The sequence below is a fragment of the Ursus arctos genome, unplaced genomic scaffold (genome assembly GCF_023065955.2).
Source record: "Ursus arctos isolate Adak ecotype North America unplaced genomic scaffold, UrsArc2.0 scaffold_2, whole genome shotgun sequence".
Taxonomy (NCBI): Eukaryota; Metazoa; Chordata; class Mammalia; order Carnivora; family Ursidae; genus Ursus; species Ursus arctos.
The window spans coordinates 29749187-29768610 of NW_026622874.1; the positions used below are offsets into that span (position 1 = coordinate 29749187).

At 35.9% G+C, this 19424-nt stretch overlaps 1 protein-coding gene across 3 annotated transcripts in view; it reads left to right on the top strand.

The window, feature by feature from the left end:
• Positions 1–19424, top strand: part of LPGAT1 (lysophosphatidylglycerol acyltransferase 1) — a 118005-nt gene that overhangs the window by 71652 nt on the left and 26929 nt on the right. For all 3 annotated transcript variants that reach the window (XM_044387817.3, XM_044387818.3, XM_026509098.4), the window contains exons 3-6: positions 1958–2076; positions 6398–6493; positions 9414–9687; positions 13153–13279. In XM_044387817.3, the coding sequence (XP_044243752.2) occupies positions 1958–2076; positions 6398–6493; positions 9414–9687; positions 13153–13279 (616 nt within the window). The remainder of the gene's footprint in view (positions 1–1957; positions 2077–6397; positions 6494–9413; positions 9688–13152; positions 13280–19424) is intronic.

A 19424-nucleotide genomic window follows, 5' to 3' on the forward strand; every position in this document is an offset into this window, starting at 1 on the left:
CTGCACCCCCCAGGCTCCCATTCCTCTTTGCTCTTACCAATAAGGCTGCAGTAACTAGTTTTGCATATGTGTCAGTCTGCACGTAAATAAGTATATCTGTAAGTTGAATTCCTAGAAGTAGAATTTCTGGATAAAAAGATTTCTGCGTTTCTCAGTTTTGATGTATATTGCCAAATCGACTTCCCAGACTGTTGTACCAATTCATGCTCCTCACTGCAGCGTATGATACAGCAGCTGTAGTTTCGGTAGGTAGCTTGTCAGCTGAGCTGAACTGGGAACTTGGGAAGGAAAGGCCACTGGAAGGAAAGTCGGTGTTGCTGCATTTTTCAAGGGGCTGGACTCTCTCCCAGTGTTCTACTCTATTCCTTAAGGGTTATTTGACATCCCTTTAACATAGTTTTATGCTGTATTCATTAAAAAAAAACTAAAATAAAAATTTTCCCATACAGTATAAATTATTTGAGTGTTGGTAATAACATTTGGTGTCGGTAATGATCAGTTTACCTCACTTTGCAAGGAGGTCTCACAACATAATACTATATGTTTAGCCCAGCCGAAAATTTCCTTATTACAAAATTTTAAGGTCTTTAAAATCAATAAATAGATGCATGGCTTAAGTGGCTTTTAACAGAAAGAAAAAATTAGCAGACTGCTTTTCTCACATGTACTCTTATGAGGAATTCCACTGTGTCAGGGTGACAGTGAAGGGTGGCTGGAGAAGGAGGGAGGCAGGGGGAGGCAGAGCAGGTGAGCTCCACATCTCCCCATGCCCACTGCATCCAGAACTATAATGTACAGGCGGCTTGATTTCTTTCCCTTTAACCATGTGTAAGATGAGTGAATACTAATGTATAATCAGCCTCTCATAATTCATGTCAGACATTTGAGGAACCCTGGAAGCTTTGTCTTGTAGAATCCTGATGTTCAAAACTGATGCTCAATTATATTTTTTTTGTGAAGTAGATTTACTGTAGAATGAGACATAACTACAAAGAGATACCAGTGTTTTCCTTAGAGTGTACATATAGGTCTTGGTACAACGACTTTTGGTCAGGAGATTCTTAGTAAGTGTAACATCTTTATTAGTTTTCTTATTTTAAAATGAAAATACTCGCATATATTTGTAATATTTTCACATTTTATTATAAAGTAGAATTTGAGGGGCTCTGGAAACCTTATCCTACTCATGATCAATATCAATAGTTTAGAATTCATTCCCCTAGACTTTTTTCACTTAAATATCATAAATTTTATTCCTTCTTTTTTTTTTTAAAGATTTTATTTTTTTATTATTTATTTGAAAGAGATAGAGACAGCCAGAGAGAGAGGGAACAGAAGCACGGGGAGTGGGAGAGGAAGAAGCAGGCTCATAGCGGAGGAGCCTGATGTGGGGCTCGATCCCATAACGCCAGGATCACGCCCTGAGCCGAAGGCAGATGCTTAACCGCTGCGCTACCCAGGCGCCCCTATTCCTTCTTTTAAAAGGTGGAATCATGCTATATAAGCTGTTTTGTGACTTGTTTTGTTTCCTTGATAGCAAGTCCTTTTTGGGTTAGTGTATAGATATACCCTCTATTCTTTCAGTGGATTTACACTCTTCCAATTTATCGTAACTTTCTTATCCACTCCCCTAATGGTGAACATTAAATTGGTGAACATTTAAGTTCCAATAAACATCCTTACGCATCTGTCTTTGCCTATTTGGACAAATGTTTCTGCAGGATAAATTCTAAGTAGAACTTCTAGATCAAAGGATGACCATTTTACATTTTAATGGATATTTGGGGGCTTTAGAAAATGTTGTATTGACAGCCTGATATTTACAGGACGTAAACTTAGTTCAAACTTTCAAAGTTTTAGCTGAGTGATCTATCATCATTGATATATACCAGTTTGTCTAATATAAGGTTTCTAGTCATGTAAAATCTTTAAAGTGACAGCTTTTTTGTTCTTACAGTGATGGAATGGGGGGACGATATTAAAGCAGTTTCACAAGATGAAGCAGTAATGTTGGTGAATCATCAGGCAACAGGAGATGTGTGCACTCTGATGATGTGCCTCCAAGACAAAGGACTGGTAAGCCATCCTGAAGGCAGACGTAGGCAGCAGAGGGCGGAGGTTAACAGAATCTATCCAAGTATCTTACTATGGTTTGGAACGTAAACTGAAAATTGAGAAAAATTAAAAAAAATATATATATATATACACACACATATACATATACACATATACAATTCTAAGTATAATTCCAGCTCCAGGACAGGAATATGGAGACTTTCAAAAAAAGTAACTGGAAAGTGATATGAATGATATCTCCATAGAGCTGTTTTTAAAAGTGATTGAGGTAAAAACAGATTTAAGATGTTCATATTGGGGGCTGTCTTGAGGTGAAGTGTTGGGTCACTGGTTTGAAAAATACAGACACAAAGAGCAGTATTGTTTAAGATAGAAGAGTCTACTTGGTCAGTGAATTAGGTGATCTTGGGGATCTTTAGCCAGAAGAAAAAAAAAAAAGTAAATATTTTGGATTTCCTTTACAAAGCAAATTGAAAGGGAGGATATTAGGCCCATTTTATTAAGTATTACTAAGGCTACGTATGAACCATTGGTTTTACGTGGCTTCTGTTGATAACTAAAATACATCTATCAATGGGTGGGTTTAAAATAAATTCAGTCTTTAGCATTAAAAGAATTGTCACCTTAGAAGTTAAAGAGGTTGTGTTCATAGAAAACTAAATAAATAGAAAGTGTATATATTAATGAAGTTAATATTTATCCTCATAGCAATGAAACAAACCAATAGATGTTTATTAAATGCTTCATATTCATGGTCAGTGACTGTAAGGGTTGAACACCATCCTGTAAGATACTGTCCTCTTAAAGGAGCTAACAGTCCAGCGTAGGTGGAAGGCAGGTATAATGAACAATACTTACTTGCAGAAGGTATTTAGTGGAGGGTGAGCTCCCATGTATGACAGGTATAGAAAACTTCGTAGAGGGGAGAAGACATCAAGTTGGCCTAGTTGAGTGGCGAAGCCAAGGGCCTTCTTCCTTAGTGGTATTCTGGCCAGAATACCAAGGCAAGACTAAGCCTGGTACGTTTAGGTCCTAGAGATTTTGATTCAGTAGATCGGGGTGGGGGTCAGAAAATGAGTGAGAGTAAAGGAAAATGTTTGATTATTGTAGAATCTGTTTTTCATGTTTATCTGAAAAGCAGAGGCATAATCTTGCTGGAATGTGAAATAAGTTCAATCCTTTCTTATATTCAGAATCTTGAACTGTTAAAAGAATACCATTGTATAAATATATTTGCACTTATAATAACATTTGTTGTGATGTTAAAATTTTATAGAAACTAATTTGGCTTTTCATCAAAGAGAATCCCTAATTAACATTTTATTCTTACCGATAAGGTCATTATATTCATAGTGATTATTCTGAGGGCTTACAGTGTTCTTAGTTGGTTTTTGAATTTCAAAGAATGATTACAGTGGTCAGTATAAATACGCTTAACGTTGTCACTCTCACGGATAGATAATAACTGTATTAACTAGAATATTAGGGAATCTGAAATTCACCAGCTATGTGGACAATAAAATTTGTCTTATTTGTTTGCTTTTATAAAAAGATTTCTGTTAGTTTGACTTAGGTTCATTTTTCTGTCCAGAGTAATTTAGTTATTATTTTCAGTTTAGTGATACTAAACATTTTTTATTATGATCTGATACTAGTGAATAATTTGAAATCTTGAGGAATTTTGTTGTATTCCTTCATAAAGGAGTAATTAAGAAATATAAAGCTAGGTGCATCATAATCTCTCCTTCCTGCCTAATAAGTACAGGACAATATTAATTTTTATTAATATTTACTAGTAAGAATGTTTACTTGACTTATTGCATACTCCGTGGGTACATTCGAAGAAAGAAGGCTAATGCTAAATTGTGGGCCAATTAAAAAATATTAGTTTAACGGAGTGTAACATAGCTTTTGGAATTCAGGAGACTTCTTGTAGCACCCGTTAGTGTTAATGGAGGTCCCATTGGCCCATTGGTGGGATAGCACTGTTGTCCTGAACTATCCTGGGCATTGCTGGATGTTTTCCATACCTGACCGCTACCCACTAAATGCTGGTGGCACTCCCTAGTCGTCGTGACAATCCAAATTGTCCTTACAGATTTCTAAACAGGAGAACCATTGACTTAACTGTACTTTCAGAGGGATATAAAGAACGTAGTCCTTCATGTAAGCCTCTCTAGATGTTTTGATATTAGAAAACCCATGCTTCCAGATAAAGAATAATTGATGTGGGCCAATTCTGTTTCTTGGAATTACCTAACAGAGCTCTGAGTGACAGACCTATGAAACACTGAGAGTTGCTTCAGGCAGCTGGTATTTACTGCCCCTCTTTTGAGGAATATGAAACAAAGGATTAATTGTATTTTCCAAATGTGCTGGTACCTTTTAAATAAGTATCTGTGAATTGAGTCATGTCCTTTTATGACAAATGATGATAAAACTAAGAATTTATATTTCTGTCAAAAGAACTTTATTAGACATGTAATAAACATTTATTGACTTGTAACATTTCCCCTAAAATACGTTAGGACAGAATTACCCATAGAAATCTCAGAAGATAGCTTGGCTATCCTATTGAATCGATTCATTTTAGGTGACCCTTCTAACTGAAGAGATAAATCCATTGTAAAATGTAAGGTTAAGCACAAAAGCTAGTGGCTTTAGCATTGGTATTTTAAACCCAGAAATCAATAAATTGCCACTAAACTTCGTACTGTGTATAAAGCTCAAGTATGTTATAGGTTGAAGCAACTTGCTTTTTGTTTTGTTCCTTGGGACACTTTTCAGCAAATTCCATTTAGTTCAAATCTCAATTTATTTAAACAAAGCAGTCATCATTACAAAGCAAAACAAGACTGAAAACTGAGATGTTGGCAGTCGTTTTATTCTGTATTAATTGACCTGGGGAATCACTTCTTCACTGGGCATGTATCTTTATTTTTTAAAGTGATTTAACATAGTAATTTGATGGGGTAGGAGTTGTGTAATTGACCTATTCAGTGATGCTGAAACATTAAGGCAGGAGCTTTAATGTTAAATTGTTTGTGAGGGTTTATAATGTTTATGTAAAAGCACCAGCGATGTCAGTGCTGATTTTTTTCCCTCATAGGTAAGTTCATATAATTTGGTACTTCGAGATGAAGTTTACATGTGTTATTCCCGAAAACCAAAGTGAGCTCTATTGCATTCTTGATTGATGCGGTAGCTTTTAATGAATTTATTTATGGATTATAACAAGGAATGCCATTTCCTCAGCAGGGAGGAACAATTAACCAGTTTATTAATTAGACCTCTGTTTACACTTACATTTAATTGTGAAATTTGTATGAAATAAAGGCTTTTGCTTTTAATATGAGTATTAACTCTTATCAGCAAGGGATATTGTTTCTGTGTTTAAGAATTGACGTGCTATAGGGGGCGCCTGGGTGGCACAGCGGTTAAGCGTCTGCCTTCGGCTCAGGGCGTGATCCCAGCGTTCTGGGATCGAGCCCCACATCAGGCTCCTCTGCTATGAGCCTGCTTCTTCCTCTCCCACTCCCCCTGCTTGTGTTCCCTCTCTCGCTGGCTGTCTCTATCTCTGTCGAATAAATAAATAAAATCTTTATAAAAAAAAAAAAAAAAAAGAATTGACGTGCTATAAATATTTTTGTGCTAGCAAAGAGTATGGCCTTGCATAAACTAAGAAATACTCTTCTTAACATAATCAAATGTATAAATCATTCTATGAAATGAATTTTGAATGTTCTGTTTTTTTGGACATTTTCATACTTTTATCACATTTTATAATTTTACATTTATATATTTATAATTTATACTTTTTAATATTTTAGCCATTAAGGTAAAGTCACATTTTATAAAGCTTTAGTGCTTATTAATTAAACTTACAGCCCTCATTTGATAACTTTACTTTCTTGTTTCAAAATAATTTTACAAGTTATATAAGAATTACCAAAAACTTTGGTTAGGGTAGAACAAATTTGGAATCAAGTTCAAATTTAAGAAGTTAGTTTGGCTTTGTTATGCAATTATGTATATATATATACATATATATATATATATGTATATGTATATGTATATGTATATGTATATGTATATATATACACACACACCTGAGACCTGGGATTTCAAGACTTGGAATCAAGACCAGTAATTTTTCATGGAGACTATATGCTTTAATTGAGAAGTAAACACTATATTTAAAATATTTAGGTTAATTAAGAGGTTGCTTAGATGATTATATTTAAAACTTAGAGCCCTGGCTAGACTATAGCAGGTTTCTTCTATTTAACATGGAATTATTTCTTGCTTTTAAATATTTTAGGTTGTTGCTCAAATGATGTGGTTGATGGATCATATTTTCAAGTACACAAACTTTGGAATTGTTTCTCTAATTCACGGAGACTTCTTTATAAGACAGGTGAGTAATGAGCATTCCTTTTTCACAGCGATAGCCTGATCAGACTGATTCTTTATTGTAAACATAGGCACACCGAAACCAGTTATAGTAGGTAGAGCGAGCTGTCGTGCCTCAAGGAGCTGGTCCTCTGAATCTTTGTTCTCTGAAACACTGATTTCAGTCTGAACGGCGTATGCTCAAGCAGTAAAATGGTGACATTGCAGCTATTCTAATCTCTGCCGTCCTCACCCCATCTAAACAGTACAACGTTTAGTAAAGATTTACCAAGCTCCTGCCACATTCTCAGCTCTTCTGCTTCTTAGCTATGTGAAAAAGTTTCCTCATTTTTCAGGTGAGAATAACAGCCCTCATAGGATGGGAGTTAAATGAAGTAATACACTCAGATCAGTGCCTGCCCCCTTTCTCCTCATTTTTGTCATGATTACCACTATCCTCATCTATATTTTCACTGTTATTTTTATTGACAAGTCACTGTTAGACGATAGAGAAGGTATCTAAATTGCCGGTAGGTAGGTGGGTAGGTAGGTGGGTCGATAAATAGATAAATAAATGAACATATTTTGGGAATTCTCATTAGGAAAAGTGAATCCATCAGATTTTTTATGAACTCAGAAAAACTTTGAAGAAGATGATATTTGGCACAAATCTAAAGGATAAGTATGAGTTTGATAGAGGAGGATAGATTGAGAATGGGTCCCAAGCATTAGGGGTAAGTTTAGTTAGTGAAAGACAAAGAATCATACCCTCTTACCAAGTCAGCACTACATTCTGGTATTTCCCTGGTATGCTACTAGTATCACGTGCTTGATTTTCTCAAAAACTGAAATATGATATGCAAGAGTTTCTACGTATGGTAATGCCACACTTACCTGGTATTTACGTTCTTAGCGGCTTCAGCCTTGCACAGGTAAGTGTTTGATAACTGATGAATCTGGTTAAGCCTCAGCCGAGAACCACAAATTCAGCAATACGCTGGAAGTGTGTAGAGAAACTTCTAAGGTGACTGTAGGTGTCACGAAACACATATACTTTACTCCAGACACTTTTATGTACTACAGAACATTTTGTTTTTCACGTGCTATGCCATGGTATCGTTTCTTCTGGAAACGCTCTTGATTCTTCTGAGCAGAAAGATGAATGAAAGCATTGCACTGGAACCTCAGGAGGAAGAGGCAGTGGGGATTGGCCACAAGCTTGGGACAAAATAAACAGTGATTGGAACAACTTAACAAGGAAATTAGCATAATACTTTAGAGTAACTGGAGGGGAAGAAGCAGAAGCAACCATTGCAGTTTAGCAGTCTAGGGGAAGGCAGAGCCCTTTCCATCATGAGAGTCTGAGGAGATTACCACAGAACAGTTGACCCTGTTGATGATCCCCAGGCATCAATCACTAAATTATACTAAATGATCAGCGTACTTTGAGGAGATAAGTGTAGAAAGGAATGTACTCCAAAACATTTTCCTTTTTATTGCGATGTAAAGTTTTACATACTTAAAGATTGTATTTCAAAATTATCAAATACTGCAAGTTCGTTTCTAAAGAGCAACCTCCCCCCCCCCAATAGATAGTAATAAAAATCTGTAACATGAGGGGAAGGGAGAGAGAAAAAGTATTATTTTTAAGGAAAGTCTCTTGGACTTTATTACTAGATATTTCCAAGAATATAAAAATATTTTACATGTCGTCTTGGGAACTTAATAAATAAAGCTTAATCATGATCAGTTCAGTTCAGTAAAACAAGAAAATGTCTTACTTGTTTTGCATTGGAATATTTTAAAGATTGAATGCATACAAATTATTTTGGGGCCTTCTGTAATTGTGTTGGCTGGGAAATTTATAGCAAATCGACCATACTCAAAGGAAGAACCTTTGTAATATTTATCTGTGGGTTTTGGGCTTTCCTACAAATTTTTCTGGATTCCTCTTTCAGTCTCCAAGTCATCCTCTTTCTCCTCTTTCCCTCACACTAAGGCCCAGTCCATTAGAATGTGCTGTTTGCTCTACTTTCAGACTGACTTTCTGGAATGTCCCCACTTCTCATCAATACACCACAGTCAGATCTCATCACCGCCCCCTTGCCTGGACTACTACAATAGTCTCCTGACTTACCTGCTGGAGTCTTTCTGTCACCAGAGCCAGCAGATTTTTTTGTTTTTAATGTAAATAAGATCATGACCCTCTCTCGTTCAAAACCACCCAATGACTTTTCTCATCTCAAATTGCTTACCAAGTTCAAGGCCCTTCCTCTCTGTTCTCTGCCTCTCTCTGCAGTTTCCCTTCCTACCACTGCCTTCCTCACTGTCACACCTCAGCCACCCTGGCCTTGGTGCTGCTCTTCCATACGCAATGCTCGTTCCCATCCCAGGGCCTTTGTCCTTTTCTTGTCACCTGGAGAACTGGGCTCTCCTCCGCTTCACTGGTTCCTTCACATTACCAGCTCATTGCTTCTGCTTCACCTCCGTGGGGCTGTTCTCCCTGACCTCCTTGACCTTCTCTATCCTCCTACTCTTTTTTCTTCTTAACACATCACCATCTGAATTTACACTTTTTAGTTTTCTATCTTTTCCACTCGAGTAAGCTCCATGAAGGTCTCTTATTTACTTCTCTACCTCCAGTGTGTAGGACAGTGCCTCCCAAGTAGTATGCACTTGGTAGTCACTGAACTGATGAATGAGTAACTCGCAGGGGCAATCAGAGCAATGTTTTGCTTCTGGAGTGCTAATGTCATATAAGTGCTAATCACTTCTTTTTACCACTGTGGTCAAAAGGGGAAGTAAGGCGGGGGGAGGGGTGGGGAGGGGTCGCTCTTCTAGTCTGTGATTGGGATTTGCTTCGGAAGCTGTTATTTCTATTTAATTTTATGGCAGTTTAATTTCAGATGTGCCTATACTTACTATATGTGTGTCTGTCTTCTTAGGGAAAATCTCATCGTGACCAGCAGCTGCTGCTTCTCAAAAAGCACCTAGAAAATAATTATAGGAGCAGAGATCGAAAATGGATTGTTTTGTTTCCAGAAGGGGGCTTCCTCAGGAAGAGGCGAGAAACAAGTCAAGCATTTGCCAAAAAAAATAACTTGCCATTTCTTACACATGTCACCCTGCCAAGGATTGGGGCAACAAACGTCATCTTGAATGCACTTGTAGCACGACAGGAAAATGGCAGTCCAGCAGGAGGAGATGCTAAAGAATTGGGTATGATGACTTTTAGCACTTTTTCTTTTGTCGGAACTCAAGGATTATCTGGAGTTCCAGAAGATAACATTATTGTTCTTTTTTATATTTATAATTTTTGTCAAATAGAAATAATAGGGAGAAGATGCAAATTTAATTTTTTAACGTTTCTCTTTACAGAAGTTAGTTCATGCTTAAAATAATTTATTTGAATAATACAAAATGCGTAGCCAAAGGTATCTTTCCCTTACCCCACCTGCCTTTACTCCTGGCCATTCCTGCTGCTGCAATAAGCATTCCTATAAATATCTTCACATATTTGTGGAAGTACAGTCTGTAGTATAGATTCCTAGAAGTGGAATTGCTGGGTTAGAGATACAGGGATAGAAATCACTCATTTGAAAAACTAATCATAGGTATGCAAATGCAAATTGTAATCATGTATATTTTTTCATTTATCAAATACAGAAAGGTTTTTTGGTTTGTTTTTAATACAGAGTATGAACTTAATGCAGTTTGACAGCGTTTATTAAGAGCCTTCAAGTGTTGATAAATGACTCCATTATTCCACTACAAATAATACTTATCAAAAGGAAATAATCAGACATACATGGTAAAGAGGTTTATGACAGTATTATTTTTATTTATTTATCTATTTATTTATTTATTTATTTTTCACAGCATTATTTTTAATAGCAAAAAATTGGAAATAGCCAGAATGGAGAACAGACAAGTAATTATCAAATATCTATCCACCACCGTACAACACAGCCATTACAAATGATGTTTACGGAGAGTTTGTATGGCTTCTGCTCTATCATGTTAATGAGTGGGAGGAACATACAACTCTTGTGAGACCATTGTGAGCTCAAGTATGTCAGCAATAAGCAGTGGGAAATGAGTGAAAGGAAAGATCCCAAATGTCAGCAGTGACTGCCTCTCTGAGTTGCAACATTATGAATAATCTCCACCCCATTTCTGAATACTTCTGAATTTTTGTTTTTAATAATGAGTATGTATTACTTTTACGGCCAGGAAAAAGCAGACCATACTCAAAGGGGCAACTGTTTTGGAGATAACCTGATGAACTGTGAAGGTTTGCAGAATTTGTGCCAGCAGCACGAAGACTGTTTCGAAAAGTTTATCTGAGACACTGTGAAATTGGGTGATAAATGATAAATTAAAAAACTGAAAGAAACTCAGTAGGCCTGTTTCCTTGGTAGTATTTTGCTATTAAAAAAAAATCTTTAGATAAAATAAAAATGGAAATGACTGGCTCTCAGGAATATGTGTTTTTAATGATGATTAGGACCAGACATAGAGATAATGCCTGTAAGACCGCACTGAGTTGTCCTTTCATTTGTTTTTTTTTTAAGCAGCTGCTTGGCAGTCAGCTCTCTTAATCTTTCATCATCTATTAAAAAGACAAATTGAAAGAGTCTTTTAATAGAAAAGGAAAGTTCAGAATAGCTTCAGACAGACACGGTGGCAATGTCAGCCAAGCCAAAGCTTGAAGGCAAAGGTCTTCCAAATAGGATTAGTTGCACTAATAAAGATGGCTGTTTTTTAAATAGTTGTGCCCAGTCAGTAGTACCCTCTGGTGTCCCAGATCGCAAGGGTAGGGGCTGTTGTTATATTGCTCACCCAATCACAAAGAAAATGTTGTTTTCTCTTGGAGAGAAATAATTTCTTTTTATAAGGAAAGCAAAGTAGCTTATTCTTTATCTTACCTTGGTTAGAATTTGTATTCTAGCTGCTTAGGAAAAATTATAAGAAATTCTAGAAAGTTATATACCCCAAAACTAGTTCTGCTTGTATTTTACCATTTTCTTCTCTTATGTTTTTGTGTTTTGTATTTTATTTTCTCTAGTGCTCTTATTTACTCTTTAGTGTTCTGTTCCATATAAATACAGAATATGCCTTCGTGTCTGTTTTAATATACGATCCGTACACGGGGGCGGCCAGGTGGCTCAGTGGGTTGAGCATCTGACTTGATCTCCGCTCAGGTCTTGATCTCACGGTCGTGAGTTTTTGCCCCACATTGGGCTCCACGCTGGGTGTGGAACTACTTAAAATATGTGTGTGTGTGTGTGTGTGTGTGTGTGTGTGTGTGTGTATACACAATCCATATACATATCAAAATTATGTCTGATTAACTTGCAAAGGATTAGTATTTTTTAGTTTATTGTATGATTTAATAGATATTAAACTGAACTCTGGTGATTTTTCCCAATAATTTTATTATAAAAATTTTCAAGCATACATAAGAAAGTTGAAAATTTTACAGTTAATATCCATTAACTGACCAGCTAGATTTTTTAACATTTTACTGTATTTGTTTTGTTGTGTCTTTTCCCATCCTTCTGTCAACCCATTAATCCATCTTGTTTGTTTTTAATGTAATCAGAGTAAGTTGCAGGCATCAGTGTACTTTACTCCTAAACATTTCAGCATGTACATCGCTGATAGCTTGTTAAAAATGTGTTTCTTTACATAAACTCTGTTCCTTTAGCAGCAGGTTATTTAAACATTTTTTTAACCTATTTCTATGGGGGAAAAACATATTTTTCCCCTTCAGAATATTTCTAAAATTCTTTAAAGCTTAAGGTCACTTTTTAGTTATTTGATACACAAAAGTAAAATATCGTTGATTCTTAATGCACATTTAGACTTCTGTTTGAGAACAAGTTTTATTTTTTTGGAGATCTGTTACATACTTCAGACAAAGGACAGACTGTCACCCAGGTCTGGCTATCAGCATTCTCTGTGAGGATTCCCCTCTCAGTTCTTGTTCAACTCTACTCCATGCTGGGAATAAAAGCCGCATGCCAACGACCAGAGTAAACAGACCTTCCCCACAGCCCCTCACCACAGTGGTTACCTGTCGTACCTACCAAAGACTGGACAGTTTTACTGCTTTATTTGCATAGAACTCTTGCTAAAATGGGAGGAGTGTTTTTGTTTGTTTGTGTAAAATAAGAACAGCAACTGACGTCGTGTGTCAATGAAATGCTTACTTTGGGGCCTTATTTCCGTGTTTATTAACGTCTTCCAAGTATCAGAGGTCTTGGTGTTTGCATTGTATTGTCTTGCATTTGGTGAATGGATTTGTTCTACTTTGAGGTCTGTTTTTTTACTTTTGTGATGTGATACTTTAGCTTCTGACTTTTTCATAGGCCAGATTTTATGAGTGATAAAATGTAAATTAGACCTTGACAGTGCCCTGTTGTATTGAATGCTTGAATGGTGCCTGTCCAGTAAATAATAGCGCTCTGTTAATTGTTCATTTGTTTGAAATTCAGCCATCTCATATTAGGAAATGCTTAATATCGTCCAAAGGATATCATATAAAACAGTTAACACCAAAGTTCCTCCTGTTTTCATAAAGCAGAAGATACAGCAGTCTGCTGTATTTATCCTATGTTATTGGTTATAAATAATATAAAAATTGATTCAATTTTAAGTTGTTTTTTGTTTTGTTCTCAGAGAGCAAATCGAAAGGCCTCCAGTGGATAATAGATACAACTATAGCTTATCCCAAAGCTGAACCCATAGATATTCAAACCTGGATCCTTGGGTACAGGAGACCAACAGTCACACATGTACATTACAGGTAAGAATTTTGTGTTAGTGACTCAGCATATACCCAACGTAAAGTACTGTCTCAAGACAGTGTTTTAATATTAAATTTTTAATCAATAGTGAAAATAGTCAACTCAGAATCATTCTTATGCTGACTTTTTAATATGAAAATATCATTTGAAGTTAGTTATTTTCACTGAGTGATAAAAGTCTCTAAAAATGGCATTCTGGAGGCACGTGGATTACTTGATTGCCTGACACTCTGAGCAAAAGTAATTAAAGGCAAACATCGAGCATAAATTTATACCCATTTGGGCTAAGTAGATTTGTATTAATAGAAATGGAATTTGTTTTTAAATCATTAAGTCACATAAGATTTTCTAAATGATTACATTGAGAATTTAGCAAAACTTACACTTTAAAATGTTTAATGTTTTAATACTTAACATTTTAATATGTCATTTGCGTAAACAACAGCAAAAACATTTATTGAATATTCTGTACCGGCTTCTTGAGATTTTTTAATGTAAATTGGTTTTTCAAAAGCTATTTATACTAAAGCACAAGCTGATGAAGCCTGGATAGATTTGACCACTTTATAAGCCAACTATCTTTACTTTATTTCCTGGTCAAAGATCTTAGCCCCTGGCAACTGAGTTACAAAGTAGGTGTTGTGTAAGACTGATGAATCACAGACCTTACCCCAGAAGCAAATAATACATTATATGTTAATTTAAAAACAACAACAACAGAGTGAGCAGTTGGTCCCCCACAGGATCACAATTGCCACAAAAGACCTCAATTCAAGAGGAAAACTACTCAAATTACATACTCATTGAAAGTAAATAGGTACGTGTTTTCATATGTATAAACCATCATTGTTTTACAAATAGAAGTACAAAGTTGGAATAATTTGAAACTAAAGTTTTAAAACTTAAATGTTACAATTTGGGTTTTTGGTATGGAAGAGATAACTATAAAATTACAGTTGATTCTGCTGTGTGACTTACATTGCCAAATTGTGAAATTCACGTGTAAGGTAAGAAAGTAATTCTTGGTGACCGCACTGACTCCATTCCACGTATGTTGTCCATTTTACTTATCAAGCACTTACTGTGTATAAGGCAGTATGCTAGGCCCTGACAGAATTTCTCCAGAAACAGTTTTATTTTCATATATATGAAGCTTATCTAGCCTTCAGTAAATTTTTCAATTAGAATCTATAAATGAAACTCAATTCCAGTACTCACGCCAAAAATATATGACTCTCGGGTATATGTTTTAGACACGTGTAGATTGTATTTGCTTTGGATATATGTCGATCCTCCTAGCACATCATACCCAAAGGGAACTGAGACAAGGAAGAAACATTAACTATGTATGCGTTCTACTATAGTTGACCCTGCTTTCTTTCTTGACCAATAAAAAGAAAACAATTTTAGTTTATAGATGAAAAAAATGAATGGAATCATAAGGGATCTAAGAAATTGAAGAAATGTCCATTTTTTTGCAAAATTATTTTAACAGGAGTAAATTCAAGGTCTTTATATTCACTTGAAGCAGGGGTTCTTAACCTGGATGGACCTGAGAATATTTTTTTTTGCCTTCAAAATCAGATGTTATTTTAATTAAAATTTTTTATTTTATTTGAGTATAGTGGACACACAGTGTCCCATTAGCTTTAGGTGTACAACACAGTGGTTCAGCTCCTCCATACGTTACACTCACAAGTGCGGCTCCATCTGACCTCAATTCTTTAACACAATCTCTATGCAAAATGTTGTGCGTGTCTGCAGTTTTCCGCAGAGAAGTTTCATAGCTTTCGATCTAGTCTCAAAATAGATTTAAGGATTTAAAAAAAGATTAAGGACTCCTGATTTAGAGAGCAAAACCAAATAGTAGATAAAAGATGTGGAATGTTTAGCTTGATACAGAAAAATACTTCTATTGATAAAATTGAAGCTTCTGAGAAATATGTTTGATTATAGAGACTTTATTATCAGACATAGAAATAATAAAGAAATTTCTAAAATGTTAGATTAGCAGAGATTAAATCATGATATAGAATCATATCCTAAAATATTAATTATAGTACACATTATGCCAGTTATTTATTTATACATCCATACTCACATACACACACACATTCTAGGAGTCTTGGGACAGGTAAAGAGATAAATTGTTCTTTACAGAAATTTAATGAAAAAAGTGTATTGTCTAACCAATATTAGGGAAAGGGAAGGACTTGTCTTCAGATGGGAAAGGGAGGGGAAATGAAAGGGGCCAGAGAGAAAGAGGTGTCTTGCTATCAGGATCGTTTTGAGGGTTTGCAAGAAGCTCATGAGAAGGGATTTGGGCCATATCCGTGGCAGCTCCCAGGGATAAATCTTTCTCACCCACACGTTGCCTAGATCTCCTCCTATATTGTTCTAGGCCATCTGGACACCCTGGGAAATAGGGAAAAAAGGATTGTTTTTGGTTTGGTTGGGGTTTGGGGGAGCTTCCCCCTACCTCCAGTTTTCTCAATTCCAAAATAAACTGTTTATTGCTTATATTGGATTTTTCCTGGTAGGAATAACACCATTGAAATTAGTTAAGCAAACATGGTACTTCTTACCCATTTTTTTTTCCTGTTCTCAGAGAGATTGGTTTTTGTTCAAACTCTCCAGTTGTTTGGTTTTAAAGTTTTAAACAAGGATGAGATGTTTCCAATTAGAATAAGAGATTTAAAATGCAACACTGGAAATCATATATACACGAATGTGAATAATATAAATAACTGAGGTTAAATCTCTTTCTCTTTTAATGTGGGGAGGCTGGTAAGAAAAACTGAACAGCCTTGATTGGTTGAAGTGGGGAATGGGTGCCCAGAGAGAAAGGAAAAAGTGCTCAGGAAACTGTCAGGTTCACTGAAAAATAGTAGTTTTGCTTAATGTTGCTTTGCTTATCTTCACCTGTAGGCAGATTTTAATAATTATTAATGAATGTGTTTTTTTCCTGTAATTAAGCATAATTTATCCAGAACCTTTCTATTAAGCCATATGGTGCAAGCCAATTTTGTTTCATATTATGTAGAAAGTATTTGTTTTCTTCTTAGCCCCAGCTGACTTTTTTTTTTTTAATAAAGCACCCCCTCATTCTTAGAGAATTTAATTGAAATGTTTATCTGGTGATTATGGGGTAGCTGGGCAAGTTGATACTGTTGCTAGGTTTTTTCAGCGTAAGCTAGAGGAGTATACATGTGAGAGTGAAAAATTATTCCAATCTGCTCAGCATTAATCAAATCCCACTTAGAATACTATATGTATTTTAATTTCTCTATTTTAAAAGAAATAATGCAGCTAGTAGAAGCTTACGAAAATACCTAATATATATAGGGGCGCCTGGGTGTCTCAGTCGTTAGGTGTCTGTCTTCGGCTCAGGGCATGATCCCAGAGTCCTGGGATCGAGCCCCGCATCAGGCTCCCTGCTCTGCTGGGAAGCCTTCTTCTTTCTCTCCCAGCCCCCCTGCTTGTGTTCCTTTCTCGCTGGCTGTCTCTCTCTCTGTCAAATAAATAAATAAAATCTAAAAAAAAAAAAAAAAAGTAAAAAAAAGAAAATACCTAATATATATAAATCCTAGAACACTAGTACCACTTGAATGACCATTTTAAATCAAACTAAAGCAAATTTGGAAGTGGTAATAATTAAATGAAACATAATTCTAAGGGAAACTCCAAGTTGAAAATATCAACAGGTTAAGGAAAAATTTAACAATTCATAAGTACTAGATCTGTAATAAGTCTCTATATATATGAAGTACTTTTACCATATTTTAGGTAAATTTTATGGAGTAACTGTCCTTTCCCGTGTGACACATCTGTGCTTCTGAGTGGCTGGGGTACTCATAGAACACCATACGTTCTTGACCGTCAGAATGTACTTGGGAAACAATACAGTTTTCATCATTGAACATTATTTAACATTAATCTCTAGTTGGACCATTTTTTATTTTTTTAATACATTTCTCTTCTCGGAAATTATTGTCAAGGCTGCCAGGTAAACTCCACTCCCTGTTCTGTACTTCATCGGAACATACTGTGACAGGTGTATGGAGATTTCTGGGCAAAAAAGGCATTTTGGGGGACACCTGGATGGCTCAATCGGAGGGGCATGTGACTCTTGACCTCGGGTCATGAGTTCAAGCCCCACATTGGGTGTAGAGATTACTTAAATAAAACTTGTTTTTAAAAAAGACATTTTTTCCCTATTGTGTGACTCCAGTTACAATGTGTTAGTAAAACTAAATGCTTAGAAAACATTTGGTCTTCATTTAAATAAGAAGAGACTATCTAGATTACCAGAATGTGCAGCAGAATATTCTTCTAGATTTTAAGTTTCTGTACCGATGCTTAGGAAAAAAGCATAAGAAGGTAATAGTTTATTTTAAAAGTTCTGAAATAAACCAATTTTTTTTTTTCCCAGTAGCGATTTTCTGCATTGTCCATTCACTTCTTACTTCTTGGGGTTAAATGTTGATTTTTAGGATTTCTGGAAGAGACAAACCCTAAAATCCTAAATATATATGTTACTATATGCTGTAAAATACTTTTCTAAAATATCACATAAATGAGAAAGTAAACATTTGTGAGATGGTTATATACTCGATTGTACCTTACAAATAGTGTCGTTATCTGTCAAAAGTCAAACCTTTAAGGCAAATGTTTGGAGCTTATTCATTAGAAAACTTACAGTAAGTGGCCATGCAGTACCCAGACCATTTTGCGAATTAAACCCAGTGCATACATAGCTCCTCAAGCAGCCCATCCGAGGACCTTCCGGACTGGAGGTTGCCCCGGCTTCAGGGAATGCATTGTTTGAGCACCAAATGGTGTAGTGATAAAAAAATTTTTAAAAAAACCACAAAGCACCTTACAAATACAAAGTACTATTAGTAAGATATATAAAGTATATATGGATAATTGATAAATCCAATGTTAGTAAATTAGCATTCCCCACAGATTAATCTTAGGCCACTTCTTATTTGAAGAGAAAAGATGTCCTTTCTTATTCCTTATTTCCCAATATTATGTACTATTTCACTAGGGGAATTTTTTTTATTAGTATGCATACAACCACATTATTGATCTTTTTCAAAAGTAATGCGTGTTTTAAAAAAGGAACTAAGCCTTCGGGGCGCCTGGGTGGCACCGCGGTTAAGCGTCTGCCTTCGGCTCAGGGCGTGATCCTGGCGTTCTGGGATCGAGCCCCACATCAGGCTCCTCTGCTGGGAGCCTGCTTCTTCCTCTCCCACTCCCCCTGCTTGTGTTCCCTCTCTCGCTGGCTGTCTCTATCTCTGTCAAATAAATCAATAAATAAATCTTTAAAAAAAAAATAAAAAAATAAAAAAAATAAAAAAGGAACTAAGCCTTAATTATAAGAAACATTTGAAGGAACAATTCTTTCCTCCCACTTTCCCTTTTATATTACTACTGTCACACTGGAAGACAGCTTCTTCCTATTAAAGAAGTAATGGGCATGGCATGCTGCTGGTAAGGGCTTAATAGGAAAATTAAACATGATTAGATTTTAACTACAGGCGTAGAATGTTTGTAAGGATAAAAGCAAAAGTAATCGGTGTCCTTAATATAAATGTCTACTTCACTCCAAATTAGGACAGTGAGTTCGAGAAAATGGTTCTTTCGGGCAGAAGTAGCTTATATTTTTATTTTTAAAATCTTCGAAAAAGATGTAACCTTGAGTGTAGGTAGCAGCATAGATAACAGAAGGCAGAGGTGCTGCCTTTGATTAGAATCTTGGTGGCTTTGGAGAAGGCATTCAACTAGGGACTTTGAGTAAGAACTTACTTTCAGTTTCTGAGGGACGGAATTAATTCAGAAAATAATTTTTTAACTAATATGTTTTGAGAAAATATGCTCATTAGAGGTACCTACCTGGCTCAGTTGGTAGAGCATGTGACTCTTGACCTTGGGGCATGAGTTCGAGCCCCACATTGGGTGTAGAGATGATTTAAAAATAAAATCTTAAAAAAAAAATATGCTCACTAGCAAGAGTGGACAAATGTTGACATTTTAACATATTTGCTTTAGGATTTTTTAGTAATAAAAGAGAACATTTCTCATGAAGTTAAGTTGCCATTATTTCCCCTCCCCAGTTCCACCCCCTTCGTTCCCACC